Source organism: Rattus norvegicus, chromosome 5 (assembly GCF_036323735.1).
Source record: "Rattus norvegicus strain BN/NHsdMcwi chromosome 5, GRCr8, whole genome shotgun sequence".
NCBI classification, from domain to species: domain Eukaryota; kingdom Metazoa; phylum Chordata; class Mammalia; order Rodentia; family Muridae; genus Rattus; species Rattus norvegicus.
This window is the reverse complement of record NC_086023.1, coordinates 154174084-154192634: the sequence shown is the minus strand read 5'-3', so window position 1 is coordinate 154192634 and position 18551 is coordinate 154174084. Positions and strand designations below refer to the sequence as shown.

General features: G+C 51.6%; 1 protein-coding gene across 6 annotated transcripts in view; it reads left to right on the top strand.

Annotated features, from left to right (window-relative positions):
* The window catches only part of Ephb2 (Eph receptor B2), a 181395-nt gene extending 167825 nt beyond the window's left edge, over positions 1–13570 (top strand). For 5 of the 6 annotated variants that reach the window (XM_039110058.2, XM_039110055.2, XM_039110057.2 and 2 more), the window contains 7 exon segments: positions 5645–5767; positions 6236–6483; positions 7345–7560; positions 8046–8195; positions 10063–10256; positions 11173–11328; positions 11822–13570. In XM_039110058.2, coding sequence (XP_038965986.1) covers positions 5645–5767; positions 6236–6483; positions 7345–7560; positions 8046–8195; positions 10063–10256; positions 11173–11328; positions 11822–11930 — 1196 coding nt within the window. In that variant the 3' untranslated portion in view covers positions 11931–13570. 6 annotated transcript variants of the gene reach the window in all.
* The last annotated feature ends 4981 nt before the right edge of the window (positions 13571–18551 follow it).

Genomic DNA, 18551 nt, shown 5'->3' with positions numbered 1-18551 from the left:
CATCTAGATTCAGGGTGGTGGTCGGTGGCTCTCATAGCCATAAGCCTTTCAACCATAGCCCGGGGTTACTGCTAACTCCGGATGTCCTCACCCAGGCTGGGGCCAGCAATGTCTATCCTATGAGATGCTTTTTTCTGGCAATGAGGTTTTTGTACACCTGTCTGGAGGACTGACAGACAGCCTGGTAGACACCAAACGGAACCAGGGCTGCCTGGGTCCGACCCCACTGCTGCCGTTCGTTAGATGTGTCCGCATCTCCTTGGGATTTGCTTCCCTATGCCAGGCTTCCATTCAATGGGAGTTAAGATTGCGTTGGACCAAATGAAGTTACTATTTTTGGAAGCCTGACGCAGTCGGATGTTCGCAACTTCTAAGGTTCAGCCAAATAGCATTTTCCTGGCAGGATCCGTTAGAAGAGAGACGGTTGGGTCTGAAACTTTATAGGACAGGTTTATACCCAATAAATCTACACTGAGTGTGTATGCAACAAGTGTCAATATTAAGCGTATGCTGTACGTCACCTTCACACGTGTGGTAGAGCAAACCCACAGAGCAAGAGCTTCTAGCCTGGGATTAGATTCTCGGAGCTCACCACAGCCCGTGAACTCCACTCTTGCACATGGAATATGGGAGTGTGCACCCTGGGAAGAACTCCATCTTTTGTCAAATCCTCAAAGATACTCATGACCCCAAATGAGAAGATTCACAAGTGAATATCAGAAGACAGCATTTATTGACTGCCTGCTGTATACCAGTACCGAGGATTGAGCTGGAACCAGACAGAATTGCCTCTGTCTACCTTGGGGGAGAGGGTAGAACACCTCCAGGCACCAGAGAGTTCTGGAAAGAGGATTCAGGGAGCTGTGGGCATTGGGTGTTTGGAGGCTGTGAACCAGGATAGGAAAGTTCCAGAAGCTGGAGTCATAGATTGATGGTGGAGATAGAGCTGTGATACCTAAGGAGGGCCACAGCTCCTTCTGGAGAAATCCCAGCAGGCTTCACAGAGGAGGTGGCATCTGATGTGGTCTTAAAGAGGAAGTGGAAATGCCCTGAGGGGTAAGGACATGACCTCAGAAGCAAGAAGGGATGAGATGTGTCTGGAGCCCCTAGGAAGGGACTCTTGTTAACTAGTGTTATCAGTCTAACTGTTTGCTGCTATCACAAAACACCCAAGGCTGCATCATGTGTAAAGAAAGGTTAGCCATTTCTCAGTCAACTGTTCTGCTGAAGGCCCTGTTGTAGAGGGTTCCATGGCAGGAGTGCATGTGACAGGGAAAGACAGGAAGGAGGACTGCGCTTGTTCTTGTCTAATCTCTCAGGAAAACTAACTAGTTTCCAGGGATAAGCCATATCTTCCTCCCTCCAAGTCAGGAGACAGGAGAGGCCATTTTGGCTCATCCACCAGGTCAGGGAAACCTGTGCCAGGGCCAGCAGGAGTGAGATTCTCGACCAAGAGAACCATCCCTGAGACTGGAGAGCATGCTTTCCCGTACCCGTGTGTGAGGGAGGGTAGTGATTAAGAGCAGTGGCTGCTTTTACCAACAGTTCAGGTTCTGCAGTGCTCACAAAGCAGCTCAAATTCTAACTCCTGTTCTGGGGATCCAGCGCCCTCTTCTGGCTTCCACTGGTACTACATGCAAGTGGTGCACAAACGTACACGCAGGCAAAAATAAACAAAAACAAACAAACAAACAAACAAAAAACACTCATACCTATAAAACAATAGCCATCCTTGAGGTCTGGGGATCTGTGGCTCCATTGTAGAGCATTTGCCTAGCATGTACAAGGCCCTGGGTTCAATCCTCAGCCCCGTAAATATAACAGAATCAGCTTTGGGATTGGAGAGATCCCAAGGATTGGCCTGCCTTTTTATCTATGTCTGTATGTCTATGTGTCTTTTAAGATTCATTTTTAGGTGCGTGCATGCATGCGTGCATGGGTATGTGCACATGGGTGCAGGTGCCCAAGGAGGCCAGAAGAGAGCATCAGTTCCCTGATGCAGGAGTTATAGTTAAGAGCGGTTTAGAGCACTTTGCTGCTTTTCCAAGCATTCAGGGGTTTGGTTCCCAGCATCCACATCAGGTGGCTTGACCATCTGTCCATCCAGCTCCAGGGAATGTGATGCCCTCTTCTGGCCTCCACGGGCACCTGTAGTCATGTGCACTTATCATATGCAGATATGTTCACCATATTCAGATACACATGATTAAAAATAATAAATATCTTCTGAAGAAGGAGAGAGAAGAAGGGGCTTTATAGAGTTCCAGTTCTGTCTCACAGCTCCTGAGAGGACGAGGGAGAAGTAAAAAAATAAATAAATACATGCCAAGAGTCTGGCACAGTGTCAGGCTCAGATAAAGGCTCGGCGAGTAACAGCTGCTGTTGCTATAATTCATCTTTGTCGCCCAGATCCTCAGCTCCCAAACATGGAGCGTCTATTGTGGGCAGAGCTCTGAGACGCTTGCCTGCCGGAGGAGCAGTGAGAGGAGAACCTGTGCCCAGCTCCCTCTCGGGCACTCCATTGTCATTGGTGGTTCTTGTTGGTTTTGTGGAGCCTCGGACTCCTATATGACTCCACTGATAGTTTGTATCATATAGCCAGCACAACGTGTGCGTGTACGTGTGCATGTGTGCATGCATATTGTGTGTGTGTGTGTTGGAGTATGTGGACACGAGTGCAGATGCCCATGGAGACCAGGAGAGGGCATCAGATTCCCTGGAGCTGGCATTACAGACGGTTGTGAGCCACCCAAAATGGCTGCTAGAAGCCAAACTCAGGTCCCCTGAAAGAGCTGTGTGCGCTCTTAACTGCCCCGTCGTCTCCCCAGCCCCATAAAGTTCTATTTTAAGGAGTATGTGTGTACATAAGGTATATGTATGTGTGTGTATATGAATTCAAGCATATATAGGCCATAGTGTATCGACAGAGGACAGTGAACAACCTTAGGTACTGGGCCTTGTTTTCTACACTGAGACAGTCTCTTGCTTTTCCTCTCTGCATGCTCCAAGCTAGCTGGCCCACAAGCTTCTGGGGAATTTCCTCTCTCTTCCTCCTGTCACCTCATAAGAGCTCTGGGGTTATAGGTGCTCATGTTGCTGGGCCCAACATAGGAATTAAACTCAGAACCTCACCCTTACACAGCAAGTGCTGTACCCTCTGAGTACCTCCTCGGCCCAGGTATAACGTTCTGAGACATCTACGCTCCGGGTGGATTTTTCAGGATACTCTCTTCATGTCATATTTGTTGCCGTAGTTTTAGACTTCGTAAAGAGCATGCATTCCTTTTTTAAAATAATGTGGCCCAGTTCTATCCTTAGTTTTTATTATTATGGTGCGCATATGGATGGCCGTGTTTTGAGTGTTGGCGTGCACGTGCACACGTGGGGAACTCAAAGGGCAAGCTTTGGGAGTCGGCTCTTTCCTTCCACCTCACTGAAGCAGGGTCTCTCATATTGTTTCTGCCATACTTTGTGCTTCAAGCTAGTGACCCACAAACTTCCGGGCTGTTCCCCTTTCTCTGCCTCCCGTCTCTCTGTAGGGAGAGTGCTGGGATTACAGATGTATGCCAACACATCTGGCTCTTTTTTTTTTACCTTTTAAAACAAGGTTTCCAAGCCCAAACTCTGGGTGCTAGGTTCAATGCAGCAAGCGCTTTTACCCACTGAGTCGTCTCCCCGACTTATGAAGTACTATCTTAATTTAAAGGAGCCAAGAACAGCGGTGGAGCACGCCTTTAATTACAGCGCTCAGGAGGCAGAGGCAGGCAGGTCTCTGGGTTCAAGGCCAGCCTGGTCTACAGAGAGAGTTCCAAGACTGCAGGGGTATATTGTCTTGAAAAAAAAAAGCTAATAATAATTATTATTATTATAATTATAATAATAATTATAATAATAATAATAATATCTTATTACTGAGGGTCTTCGGGCCTCTCTAAACCTATCCAAGGGATGCCAAAAGGCTCATAGACTTAGATTTACAATCCCTGACTGAAAGGGCTAGCTTAGCACATGTACACACAGACACACACACACACACACACACACACACACACACACACGCACAGCAGACCAACACAGCAGAACACAGCTAGTATAGTAGAGCCAGTTATGGCTACATGCTGAGCTATTTACTTTTTGTGGCTCTCTTCTAGTGCTCCACTCTGGATCCCTGGTATAAAAATCTGTGAACATGGATGCCCAATAAAGCTTTCTTTGTTGCACAAGCAGAAGGTCCTATACTGTGGGCTCCAAGTCCCAGATTCTTGGGATGTCTGAAGGAGAAGCTGAAAATAGTCAACAACTGGTTCTAGGCTCACACAGATGAGCTGGGTTAGTGGCCTAGGGGGCCTCAGGGACTCCTACTGCTCTGTCCTAAAACTACTGCTTCCTGTAGCACAGATTCCACAGCTGAATGAAAGTGGGGAGCTGAGGAGCCCAGAGGAAGGCCTGGGTGTGCCTTCACAGAAGTTCACTGGCTCATCATGGGTCAGAACAGGGACTTTGATGTCCAAACTGTCTTCTTCTCTCTCTGCATCCATACGCAGACATTGACAGCAGCTCAGGAATGAAGAGTGTCCTGGGTCTGGCTTCAGGCTGGTCACCCAGAATTCCAGGGATCCAGAAAGCCTTGAGGCTTGCCCTGTGAGGGATCCATCAGGGGTATAGGGTACTCAGAGGTAGTGAGTGAGGCACCCCTCTGGTCTCATGGACCTAGCTGCAGGGGCTCAGCCACTGAGAGGACTCTGGGCTGGCAGAAGAGTCTTGGGCTAGAGACAGAGAGGAGATGGGTCACTTCTGTAAGACTCTGAGACCATACTCTAAGGCCATCTCTCTCTCTCTCTCTCTCTCTCTCTCTCTCTCTCTCTCTCTCTCTCTCTCTCTCTCCCATTCTCATTTTTAAATCTATGTGTGTGGGGGCATGTGTGTGAGTGTGTGTTACCCTTGTTAATATGAGTATGCACCTATTCATGTAGATACATGTGTGCTTGTGATTGCTGTCAGGTTTCCTACCTTTACTTGGGGGAACAGGGTATCACTGAGCCCAAAGTCCATCAATTTGCCATTTAGCTGGCCATTCAGTTTGAGGGATGACCCACGTCCACCCACTTCCCCCAGACCCCAATGTTGGGATTACAGGATCATACTGTAATGAGCACCTGGCTTTAATGTGATAACCAGAGATTTGAACTCAGGTCCCTGTGCTTGAGTGAGAAGCTCTTCACTGACTAAGCCATCTTCCAAGTCCTTTTCTTTATGACTTCCTCTTTCTCGTCCTTGCACCTGGACTCTGTATCACAAGGCAGCAAACCTATCCAGCCTTTTATTCTGTGCCCATACCAAGAACAAACATCACTAATCAATCACAAGTCTTTTGCTGCTCTAGAAAGCTACTAGTGATCTCTGAGAGTTGGAACAATAGCTAGAACCTATTTGTCACTTTTTTGATCTCTGTTCCCCTTGCCTTTCTATTTGCTGCCTGTCAACTCTGTGAGACCTAGATGGGTCAGGTGACCTGAAGGGGGTTTCTTAGTTCCTATGGCAGCCATATAAGACCACCCTTCCCCATGGGGGGACTGCCCTGTTTTCATTTGTACACCTCTCGAGCCTGTCTTTGTAACCCAGGCTGGTCTTGTCCACCCCCCAGTGACCCCAGGCATGAAGATCTATATTGACCCTTTCACCTATGAAGATCCTAATGAGGCAGTGCGGGAGTTTGCCAAGGAAATCGACATCTCCTGTGTCAAGATTGAGCAGGTGATTGGAGCAGGTAGGTAGCAAACGCCTCAAGGTACCATGGCTTTGGTCCACACCCTAACCCTGGAGTTGAGGGTAAGTAGAAGATCAAGGGCTATAAAGGACCCTTCAAAAGGATCAAAATAACCAAGTAAAAAGGGCTCTACTAAAACCATCACATGTACAGAAGGGGAAACTGAGGCTGGAGTGAGGCACAACAAGATGGAGATTGAACTAAATCTGTCCTTTCCACTGTCCACCACAGTCCCATTCCCATCTCCCTAAATCTCCCATGTCCTCATCCCCAGATACCCCAGGGCAGCCATGAAGGACCCACTCTCCCAAAGATGGCTGGGCCTGCTCTGGGCTTCACATTCACAAAGGGATCCTGTGTCTGATAGAATGAGGTCATAAAGCACCCACAGTGGGAATGACGGGACAGGGAGGTAACACTTCCCATCTGACACATGACAAGATGTCTGTCTCAATGTGTCCATCCCAGGGGAATTTGGTGAGGTCTGCAGTGGCCACTTGAAGCTGCCAGGGAAGAGAGAGATCTTTGTAGCCATCAAGACCCTCAAGTCAGGATACACAGAGAAACAGCGCCGGGACTTCCTGAGTGAGGCATCCATCATGGGCCAGTTCGACCACCCCAATGTCATCCACCTGGAAGGGGTTGTCACCAAGAGCACACCTGTCATGATCATCACTGAATTCATGGAGAACGGTTCCCTGGACTCCTTCCTCCGGGTAGGAAGAGCTCCGGGGATATAAGCAGGGCAAGAGAAGGGCTGCTGGGCATAACTCCATTGGATCTTGAGAAAGCTCTAGGTCAAGAATGCCTTACTGGCCACCAACTTCCATTGTGTTACCTTGACAGGCATTGTTAATCAATCCCAGAGCTGCCTCCCACTCAGTTCAGAAGCAGTCTAAGAGTCCTTCTCATTGTGGTTCCCGGGGAAACCCAAGCATTTCCTCAGGGTTATGGCCACCTGAGGTGCACACCCATCATTGCTCAAAAGCATTCTCATTACACACAGAAGAACAGAGCTCAGAGGAAGCATTTGCCTAGAATCAGAGGGCCAGAGGGAGAACCCAGACCACAGCCAGAGTGTTGACACCACATCCAGGGTTTTTCTCCAGACTCTGTAGTTCTCCAAAGTTACACACAGGAGGAAAATCAAAGCACAAGGCCAACAGGTAAATCCCCTCAGCACAGCACAGTCAGCCATCAGGACAGAGACCACTGACCTAGGTGTGCCCCCGGGCCAGGTGTCTTTCAACAAATATCTATGATGTTGGTGCCATCACCTTACATGCTCCTTCCTGCTTGAGTCAGAGCATCCCTAAGAGACCCATGTAATTCTCCCCCATTTAACACTTGGGAGAGAGCAGCCAGGCTCAGAGAGATAGGGTCGGGTTGTATGTCCAAGCCTGCCCCTGCAGAGCTGGTATTCTCTCTACCATCTTCAAGTTGGCCGCTCCGAGGTTCCCAGATGTCCGAGCCCTTCTTACGGGGTGTACAAAGGTGACAGAGACCCGCCATTGAGAGCAGGTCCAGAGTTCTGACACTCACTCTCCCGCTGACTCTATTCTCCATCTTCCCCAAAGCAAAACGATGGGCAGTTCACGGTCATCCAACTGGTGGGCATGCTGAGGGGCATCGCAGCTGGCATGAAGTACCTGGCGGACATGAACTATGTGCACCGGGACCTTGCTGCACGCAACATCCTTGTCAATAGCAACCTGGTGTGCAAGGTGTCTGACTTCGGGCTCTCACGCTTCCTGGAGGACGACACATCTGACCCCACCTACACCAGCGCTCTGGTAAGGGGACAGCAAGGGTTCCTGGGCATAGTCATCTCTCCACCATGGGTATCTACTGACCCTGCCCAGGTGAAGCCTTCACTGAGCCCTGAAGACAGGAAGGGAAGCATAGAGAGCCTCCTGAACCGCTGGGGTGGGGAGATGACTGGCCGAAGGGAGTGAGGGCTGGGGGCCAGAGCTTGGCTTTGGAAGGCTGGAGAGACATGAGCATGCCATGCAATCTGAGACACCAGTAACTCTCTGGGAACCAGGGAAAGGCTTTTGGGGGACACAAGGATGAAAAAGTGGAATCCAGGTGGCAGTGCGGGGGAGACTTGGGGGAGGCACTTCCAGCAAAGGGAACAGCATATGCACATGGCTTGCGGTTGAAGCAACTGAGGAGTCTGGAAAACCATGAGGTTCTTCTGGGATCTGACGACAGAGCAGTCTAGGGAGTATCAGACATCCTGCCCATCAGCCTCTTCTCTCTGCCCGTCCCCCTCCAGGGTGGGAAGATCCCCATCCGTTGGACAGCACCGGAAGCCATCCAGTACCGGAAATTCACCTCAGCCAGTGATGTGTGGAGCTATGGCATTGTCATGTGGGAGGTGATGTCCTACGGGGAGCGACCCTACTGGGACATGACCAACCAAGACGTAAGTCTCCAGGATGTGGGCAGGTCCTTGCTGGCCAGCCAAGGTGTAAGGGGGTGAGATCAGAGATCCTGGCCTTCCCTATGGTTGAAGACCTAGTTCCCAAACTGATGAACCTTGGCCTCTCAAAGGGGAGGGAGTAGGGAGGTCCACCAATCAGCAAATCCTCAGCATGTGGGAGTGGCCAGGCTGGAAAAAGCCTTGATGTATGTATGTATGTATGTATGTATGTATGTATGTATGTATGTACATATGTATGTAAGTATGTATGTATGTATGTATGTATGTATGTATCTCTCTTCTCCTCTCTTCCTTCTTCCTTTCTTTGTGTGTGTGTGTGTGTGTGTGTGTGTGTGTGTGTGTGTATGTGTGTACACATGCCAAAGCATCATGGTACGTGTGTGAAAGAGAAAAACCTGTGGCAATCACTTCTCTCCTTCCCTAGAAGAACCATGTGGGTTCCGGGAAATCAAACTCAAGTCATGAACCTCGGTATCAAGTTTGTTTACCTGCTGAGCCATCACTTTGGCCCCGAGATGATTTTTCAGAGAACCAGATGCAAGCATCAGGAACTGTTATGGTCAGGCACTAAGTTAGTAGCAAGCCCTGTAGGTGTGGAGGCCAGAACAGTCAGGACAAGATCAACCAAGACCGATGCACAGAACCAGCTGCATCAGAAAGTGAGCGTGTGGTGTGTGCTTGTGCAAAGGTGCAGAGGTGAGACTGAGAGGCAGGGTTGGGAGCCGCACCACGAGTGGAAACTTGATCAGAACGTGTTGTAAGGCTCTCTGTTAGCTTTCTGTCATTATAACAGGATGCCTGTGTTAATCAACTTAAAAGGAGGAAAGGTTTGCTTGGGCTCAGTTTTGGCCCATTTCCTTGGGGACAGTTGATGACAGTGTAAAAGAAATTGTTCACTTCATAGCAGCCAGGAAGCAAGGAGAAGAGAGGAAAAGGGACCAGCATCCCAGTATCCCCTCCCAGGACGTACCTCAGTGGGCACCTTCTTCCCGATACGCCCTACCTCCTAAAGGGACTACCACCTTCCAATACTGCCCCAGGCTGGGCACCAAGCCTTCAGCCCATTGGTCTTCCAGTGACTTTTGAGATCCACACTGTAGCAGGCTTCCACTGAGGAGTTTGAAATCACCCCAGGGATTTTCATTCACACAAAAAACATGGGAAACATGAAGCCTCTTAAAGGGGAAGTCCGTTTAAGCTGTGGTCAAATGCCAGAAGGTGAATCTTATCTTCAAGGCGACAGAACAGACGGAAACCACGTTTGGCCTCCTTTTTCTGATGGAGGGACAGGTATTGGCTGTAAAGTCACCAAGGCAGCTCTGAGCCTTGGCCCAGCTGAGTAAACATGCCCTCTACCCAGATTTCTTCTTCTTCTTCTTCTTCTTTTTTTTTTTTTTTTTCGGAGCTGGGGACCAAACCCAGGGCCTTGTGCTTGCTAGGCAAGCGCTCTACCACTGAGCTAAATCCCCAACCCCTACCCAGATTTCTATAAGCACTCCAGTTGAGACTATGACTAACCTAGAATCAAACAGGGGCCAGCAGGGATGTCCACAGCCGTCAGAGCTAAGAGGAAGCTCACAGATCGGGAGAACTTTATGCTGGAGCAGCCCCACCCTGATAGGTCTTGGGGACAGACTACCCGAGGTTACTGGGTTTCCGAGGTTGGCAGAGAGAGGGGCCAGGATTTAGCATGAGACACAGCTAGGTGATGTCTACTTGTGGCAGCCACGGGAGGTAGAGGAGTCTCCGTGGGTCATGCCTGCCGTGCTCCAGGAATGAATGTGCTCGGCAGGGGCTTAAAGCCCTCACCCCAGCCACCCAGCCCCATGCTACCTCTGTGATGCCGCAGGTAATCAATGCCATCGAGCAGGACTACCGGCTACCTCCGCCCATGGACTGCCCCAGCGCGCTGCACCAGCTCATGCTGGATTGCTGGCAGAAGGACCGCAACCACCGGCCCAAGTTCGGCCAGATCGTCAACACGCTGGACAAGATGATCCGAAACCCCAACAGCCTCAAAGCTATGGCGCCCCTGTCCTCTGGGTATGGCCACCCTGGCCCCACCCCTGTCTCCAAGCACTCTCTCCTGGGTGTGAGTCACTCGAGCCCCCACCATCTCTTCTCTCTGAGTGCCGTCCTGGCCCCGCCCAATGGCAGTCTGGGGTGGTGGAGGAAGAGCCTTGTAAAACCTGGGCAGAGAGGACAGCATTTGAGAAGTGCTACCTTCGGGGGCTGGGGATTTAGCTCAGTGGTAGAGCGCTTGCCTAGCAAACGCAAGGCCCTGGGTTCGGTCCCCAGCTCCGAAAAAAAAAAAAATAAAAAAAAAATAAAAGGAGAAGCGCTACCTACACTCCAGAGTCTCTGACTGGAGGTCACGGCTCTGCTCAGCACAGTTCCCTCCCACCGTTCTTCCTCTCTCTCTTCACATTCCAACTGGGCCTCTTGGTGTCCATTTGTGTCCTCACTCACATGCACACTCATGTACACACACACACACACAAACTACACAGTCACAAATGTACACACTCCCCTATCAGAAAGACTACTCACCATAGCTATGTTGGAGAGGCCAGCTCAGTCCCAGAACAGGGCTCAGGGATCCTGGGGCTTCCTTTCTGAGATCCCAGGGCCTGCTCTATCAGGCTTGGCTCATTATTGCCTTCCAGAGGTGGCTGTCACCTGTTAGCTGCTGACCCTGTTCATTCTTACCAGTGACAGCTGTAACACAGGTTACATGGCTGTCACGGGTTACATAGGTTCTAACCCCCGTGTCTGTGCTCACCCAGAAGCACCTACACACACTTAACCTGTGTTCACACGGGGATAGCCACATAGGGAGCACACATTTCTATGCTCCGTCTGGCTATAGGTATATGCCCTGACCATCCCTGTCACCTGCCCCTCCTCCAGTATCAACCTGCCATGCCCTGACCATCCCTGTCACCTGCCCCTCCTCCAGTATCAACCTGCCACTACTGGACCGCACGATACCCGACTACACCAGCTTTAACACAGTGGATGAGTGGCTGGAGGCCATCAAGATGGGCCAGTACAAGGAGAGCTTTACCAACGCCGGCTTCACCTCTTTTGACGTCGTATCTCAGATGATGATGGAGTAAGTACTTAGTGGCCTCTACCCATCCCCACTGTCACCTGCTGACACCCACTGACACCCCACAGCCACGGCACCAACCAAACGGGGAGCTCTGAGGAGTCAGGTGAACGCAGTGACCCAGCAGGGATATCGGGGACCAAGGAGGAAGACACATCCAGATCTGTAGCCGGATCCACCTGGTGCCTCCTGGGAAGATTTTTTTTCATCTGTAAAGCAGGATTTAGTAAAGGAGAATCAAAAAAGCTGTTACATGATCAATATAAACCTCCCCCTGCTTCCTGATGGCAGAAATAAAAATGGCCTCCTGCATCCCCATTGGCTGTTGGCCCCCCAGAATCTCTCACTCTAGCTTTGACACCCTTTGAGCAATGTCCATCCCCACACCCCCTCCCCATCCCTCACTCAGGGTGTGGGGAAGTTCAGGCCGCTAGCCCACAGCCCACAACCCCCCTCAGCACATACGTTTTCCTAATTATGTCTGTCTCTTCCAAAGGGACATTCTCCGGGTTGGGGTCACTCTAGCTGGCCACCAGAAAAAAATCCTGAACAGTATCCAGGTGATGCGGGCCCAGATGAACCAGATCCAGTCGGTAGAGGTTTGATGGTCGCCTGCCTCGGCTCTCCTCGTCCTCCATGCGCCCCTAAGCCCCTTACGTCGGTCCCCCTGCTGCTCTGTCCACTGCAAGGTCAGCCACCTGCCAGCAGGCCACAGGCAACAGGAAGAACCAAGCAGCACTCCAGTCAAGCCGTCACCAAGAACCCATGCAAGTCAAAGGAAGGAAAAGGGAATGGGGGGGACACGCACCTAGATCTGGGAGGGGGCGGGACAGGCAAGAAACGTTTGTTCAAAGAGGATTCTCATAAGAAGAGTGATGGTTCTTAGGGGAGAAAAGCAAAAAGGCTTGGGAGACCCACATGGCCTGTCCCGGTGGAGGCCAAAAGCATTTTCTCTCCAACTCCTTCTGGGAAGGTTGAGCTGGTCAGAGCCAAGGGGGAAAAAAAAATGCTTCCAGGAACATTAACATGGAGGGAAGAGGTGGGCCACCCTCCTTGCCTGGCCTTGGCTGTTTCTTGGAGCATCACTAATGGCCCAGTCCCAGGCACAAGGGGCAGAGAGACAGGCAGTCGCCCCAAATAAGCTCTGGGGAAGTCCATTCCAGTCGCCACCGGCAGACAGAACAGTTCTGTCTTGGGAGCCGGTTTCAAAAACTCCGAGGGACTTTTCTTCTGCTAATGGTTCAGGAGGCGACACACAGAGGAGCTCCTGGCCTTCCGGATCACACTGAACAGGCCAGATCTTCCTGAGGACAGCCACCCAGGTCTGCAGCCCCACAAGGCCCTGCCCTGCACGGGTGCCCGCTCCTGCCCTGCTGCAGGTGACTGTCTTGAGCCTCGACTGCCACTGAGAAGCATTCTCTTGCATCTGGGTTTGTTTACAGCAATTCGTGGACTTGGGGGTATTTTGATCAGGGGTGGTTTTGGTCTGGGAGGGTTTGTTTGTTGGGTTTTTTTAAATGACAATGAAGAGACACTTTGACATTTCCTACCTTTTGAGGACTTGATCCTTCTCCAGGAAGAAGGTGCTTTCTGCTTACTGACTTAGGCAATACACCAAGGGCAAGATTTTATATGCACATTTCTGGATTTTTATACGCTTTTCATTGACACCCTTCCCTCCCCGCACCTGCTGCCAGGCCTCACCAAAGCCAACTGTCACAGGGCCACCTGGGCCATTCAGAGACCTCAGTGGGTCTGGGGGAATGGAGGGAGCCGCACCAACACCCCCCCCCCCCCGCATTGGACCCCAGACTGAGTGAGGCAGATGAGGGCTTCCTCTGCAGGAAGTCCTCTCTTCCTCCCTGCACATTCCCATGCTCTCTGCCCTGTTCTATCTGGTACTTCCCAGGCACAGAGGCCCCTTCAGGTTCCTGGGTGCTCTCCGATGGCCAAAACCCAATTTCACCTCTGGGAGCCTGGACCAGGCTACCCAGGAAGTCAGGACCCTGATCATTCACTGTGACACCCTAGCCCTCCAAGGGTACCCCGGGAGACCATGTGACTCTCTCTCCCACTCCTTCTCCCTACCCCCCACCCCCGCCTTTGCCCAGGTCTGAAGGTCTTGGCCAGAGGAATATCATCAGTCAGGGGTCTGGCCTCAGACTCTCCTGTGAGCAAAAGCAGGAGACCCGAGCAGAACAATCGGTTAGTGAATTGAACGGAAATAAATGCTTTAGTTATAAAATGACCCCTGTACTCTGTAAGTTCCAAGAAAAGATCCTGGCACCTTTGGGACCTGCCAAATGACTTTAATGCTCTTGCAAGGGACTCTTCCCCACCCCTGCCCCTCAGGATCCAGAAGGCCCAGGCTGAGAAAACTCATGGAGGCAAAAAAGCAAACAAACAAAGAAGCTGTGTAGCCTTCTTAGCCTAGGGTCACCTGAATGAGTGAATCACACAAGCAGCCACATTAGAAGCAGGGGTGGATGTGGGACTCTCAGCCTGCCCTCGCCAGAGGACAGGGACTGCAGGCACTCGATGAGGTGTGGCCAGGTGGTGGTGAAGTGGGGCCCGTGGACCCCCGCTCGTCCACAGATGCAATCCCCTCCCCTACACAATGCTGTGTCCTGTGCTAAGGGCTCGGACTTTGTCAGTAGTTCTTTGGTGTGGAGGAGGAAGAGGCAGGAAGTGTGTGCTGCAGATAAGTCTGTCAGGAGAGGAAAGGGGATCCCAGGGACATCCCATCGCAGGACCATTCCCGTTGTCTGCTGAGCATCTTTGAGAAGCCTGTCCAGTGGGGGAGATTGAGGCCACAGGCCACCAGGAAAAGACCCTGTAGTGGGCAAAACCATCATGGCCCAGCCTGTCATCTGTCGTTCACCTGTTCTCAGAGCCTGGGCACAGAGGGAAGGAAGGGATTAGAGAGGAAACTTGTCCCTGGGGTAGGGACAGCGGCCCTGGTCACAGGGAAAGTATTGGCAAGTTTCCCACATAGCGGCCAACATTGGCCCATTGGCCATCCCTTAATGGCCCAAAGACGCCCAGCACGGATGGCAGCTGTCCCAGCACACAAGGTCACCTTCTGGTGGGAGTTTCTCTGATGCTCTGCAGATTAACTGTCTCCCCAGCCCACCTCCCACCACTCCAGAGCCCCATGAGGCCTGGCAGTCAGTGTTTCCGTCAGATGGCTTCCTGCCTTAAGCCACTAGGCTGGTGTCTTCTAGCCAGCCTGTCTGCCCATCCACCCTCTAGAGCCCAAAGTATTTGTGTAGAGCCGCAGGCCTCTAATATCTACTTTCAGAATATGGGTGCTATCCAGACCCTCTGTCTCCTCTTCAGGGTATCAAACAGACATCACTGTGGCTGTCCTGAGCGTAGGCACTGCTCACTTCTCGACCATGAGACACTGCCCTCCCCCACTGCTCAGTGTCTGCTCAGCAGGGAGTGGTAGGCCCTGCTGCCAGGCGCCTTCCACTCAGGCTGCCCGCTCACATGGGTACACAGCTTGGAGCTAGCTGCTGCCTAGTTACTAATCCCTTCCTGGCTCCGCCTCCCCAAGCACCAGCTCCCACCTGCCCAGCATCAGGAGAAGCTTCCGGCTGTTAGGCACAGGGCTTGTTCTTGAGGAAAGAAAGCTGTCTTGTGAACCTGGGCCAGGGCACCATGGAAGTGGGGCCAGCTGCTCTGGGAGAGTGTGCCTGGCAGAGCCACGCAAGGCCAAGTTAAGTAAGACGGAGCTGTGCCACCCACCCCAGAAGCCTCACAACTAACTATCGGTGGTGATCAACAGGCTTGTTCCTGAGCCGGTATCGAAGGCGTCTTGCTGGTAGGTTGGTAGCGAGCTTGCCTGGCATGCACAAAGCACTAGGTTCTAGCCCCAGCACTGCGCAAACCAGATGTGGTACTATATCACTGTAAACTCAGTACTCAAGAAATGGAGGCAGGAGGGTCAGAAGTTCAATGGCATCCTCAGCTACTTAGTGAGTTCAAAGCCAGCCTAGGCCACATGAGACCTTATCTCTAGGAGAGAAGTTATGAATAATAGTGACACCCTTAATGCTGGAACAGCTTCTGAGCAGACACAGAGTAGCGGAGGACACTTAGACAATCTACTTAGCAGCTGCGCTCAAGCCCACCCTTTCCAGGACCCAGAGCACCCACCTTCTCTATGACTAAGAGTTTTAGGCTGCCCCCTTGTGGGCACTCAATAACATTGCATCCCACATAGATCAGGGGTTTATCCCCCCAAAACTGGGAGCTCCCACCTCTTGCTGAAGTACAGGAGGGACTCCCACCCTAGACCACCACCCACCCCAGGGCCACTCTCCAGATGCCTGTCATTTCCAGGGACGGTTCCCAAAGGAAGACCTTTGGCAGGGAGAGGTGCAAATGCACTCAAAAGACAGAATGTAACCTACTTCTGTCATGAACTAGGACCATGAGCCCCAGGGGAGACTGTTCCTCACTGGGCCATAGCTTCTCATCTATAAAACAGGAGCATCAGGCTGGCCACTCCAGACCTTTGTTCACCTCAGGCCTGTAAGGAGGACCTAAGTAAAACACTGAGGTTCAGAGCCATGGCTCCGGAAAGGGCCACAAGCCTTGGTTTCCCCACTCCAGGATCCACCTGAACATGGTCACTTAGGCACAGAGAGCAAAGGAACCCAGCTTTGGCAAGAGGAAACCAGATGGGATGGGCTATCAGGGTGGGCTTCCAGGGGAAGGCTATCTTGAAAATGACAGGCTGAGAGAAAGGTCACCCCAAAACGCAGCAACTTCAAGAGTGCAGCGCAAAAGCATCATGTGGTGTTGGGGTGGGGCATGAGTTGGCGTGAACGTAGGGCGTGGCATTGCAGTCCGGCCATAGAGGCTACCAAGCAGAGAGCACTGGGATAAGTATTAGATTACAGATTACAGAGCAGTGGTTCTCAACCTTCCTAACCCTGCAACCCTTTAACACAGTTCCACATGTTGTGGTGACTGGCAACCATTTGTTGTTTGGTTTGGTTTTTAAGACAGGGTCTCTCTGTGTAGCCCTGGCTGATCTGGAACTCACTCTGTAGACCAGGCTGGCCTCAAGCTCACAGATATGCCTCCCTCTGCCTTCTAGGCGCCGGGGTTAAAGGCATGCACCACCACCACCCAGCTCATAAAATTATAACTGTAATTTTGCTATTGTTATGAATCATAATGTAAATATCTGTGCTTTCCCGTGGACTTAGGGAACCCCTGAGAACAGGGTCATTCAACTCCCAAAGTAGTCACGACCCACACAGGTTGAGAACCAGTGTTCTAGAAGTGTCAGTTCGGCCATCAGATCGAAAGAGGAGCTCCCAGCCAACCCTGCTCTGAGAGAACGAGCCCCTGGAACAGCCCTCAGGACTCCAAGAGAGTTCAGACTCTGCCAATTACGTTCTGACACAGACGAACCAGACTCCCTCCAGCCGCCTGGAACAGTGGAGGTTGGGCTTTTGTGTTCTCTGATTCATCTTTTTATTTTGGAAGAGTCTCATGTATCCCAGACTGACCCCAAACCCACTGTGCAGTCGGGGATGACCGGGCTTAAACTTCTGATCCACCTTTCTCTACCTGCCAAGGGCTGGGATTACAGGTGTGCACCACCAGGTCTGGTTCTGCAGTGCTAGGGATGGAAGCTTTTGTGCTTGCAAGGCAAGCGCCCTACAACTGAGCTACACCGACAGCCCATCTGCTTCTGATTGTCGCTGTGTATGTCCACACATGGGCATACTCCACCAGCCAGCCTTGACTCAGATTCCCAGCCAGTGACTGCTATCACAAAACAGGCTGAAGAACGATCTGGAGAAACCAGTGTTGGGGTGTCGGTCACAGGAAAGGACTTTGGCTGAAGTGGGTTCAGGGCGTCCCACCCTGCAAGCTGGTCTCAGGAGGTTGAAGACTCAAGGACTAATATATGAACGTATTACCCTATGCCAAGTGCCAAAATATTCCTGCCCTCTCTTTGCTAGTGAGGAACGTGGCTCTCAAGGCGGGGGCTCCCTGGGGACCCCAACCAGTCCTTCTGCCCACTGACTGAATGTTCTCCTTTAGAATAAGCACCTTATCCACGACTGCATGTTGAACTTGAGGATATCAGGGCTCCACCATGGCCCCCTGAGTCAGAATTCCCCATCTGAACAGTGTGAGATTCCTGCGCGCCCCCCCCCCCGAGCTCCCCGCCCCCGCATCCCCCATCCCCGCCTCCCACCCACAACCCTGTAACAAACTGCACCAAGTGTACTGAGCAGCGCTAAGGGTGGAGCCTCCCATCAGATAAGATACCCAAAGCCCAGACACAAACTAAGACCCTGGCAGTGGAGAAGGCAGGACGAACCCTCAGGAATGTGCCCAGACTGGGCTAAGGTTTCAGAAAAATCAAAAAGACCCCCAAAGCCCCAGAGTCCAGCTGAGTCAAGTTCACAGCAGGACGACTGCCTCGGGAAAGCTGATCCGGGAAGAATCGGGAACCTAATACTTCAGAGGGGCCCTGCATCCCAGCCGGGACCACCCTGCGGAGACCCCAACGCCCCAACACCACAGTGCAGAGCTGCTCATTCAATACCTGGCCTAGTGGGCCCAACTAAAGCTGGGTGGGCCTTCTAGGTAAACCTGACCCTCAAGTCTCCTGAGCCTACCATCCCACCGTGACCCAGACTGAGGTGGGAGCGGGTGAGCAAAGGCACCTGGGGCTCCCTGTTCTTCGATGGCCTGGCTCCCCCTGCTGGAGAAACGGGGTATGGCATAGATAGGGAAAAGCGAGCAAGGAGGAAAAGGCCAGAAACCATCTTAAAGCTATATACACTCTGGGTAAAAGACGGCAAGATTCTATGGCCGGCCAAACTCAGTCTCCTAAGATGGCCCCAGAAAGGATTTGTGTTCATGAGACTCCATCACTAGGCGAATCTGTGCGAATTCTTGATGTCGCAAACCCCGTGGTTCAAGGCTACACAAACCCAGGAGCCCTAGCAGGGGGAAAAAAAAAGAAAGAAAGAAAAAGAAAAAAGCACAAAGAGAGAGGGAGAGAGCAAAGAGAGAGAGACAGTAACATACACTGAGGGAATCTGGTTACAGATGGACGCTGGGGAATACAGAGCTTCCCTTGGAGTGTGAAGCAGCATGGCCTCTGGGTAGAGAGAATGAGTGACCCTCACCAGGTCACCCAGCTGCCTCTTCAAAACCCTCTCACAGACTGCAGTACCCACTTACTG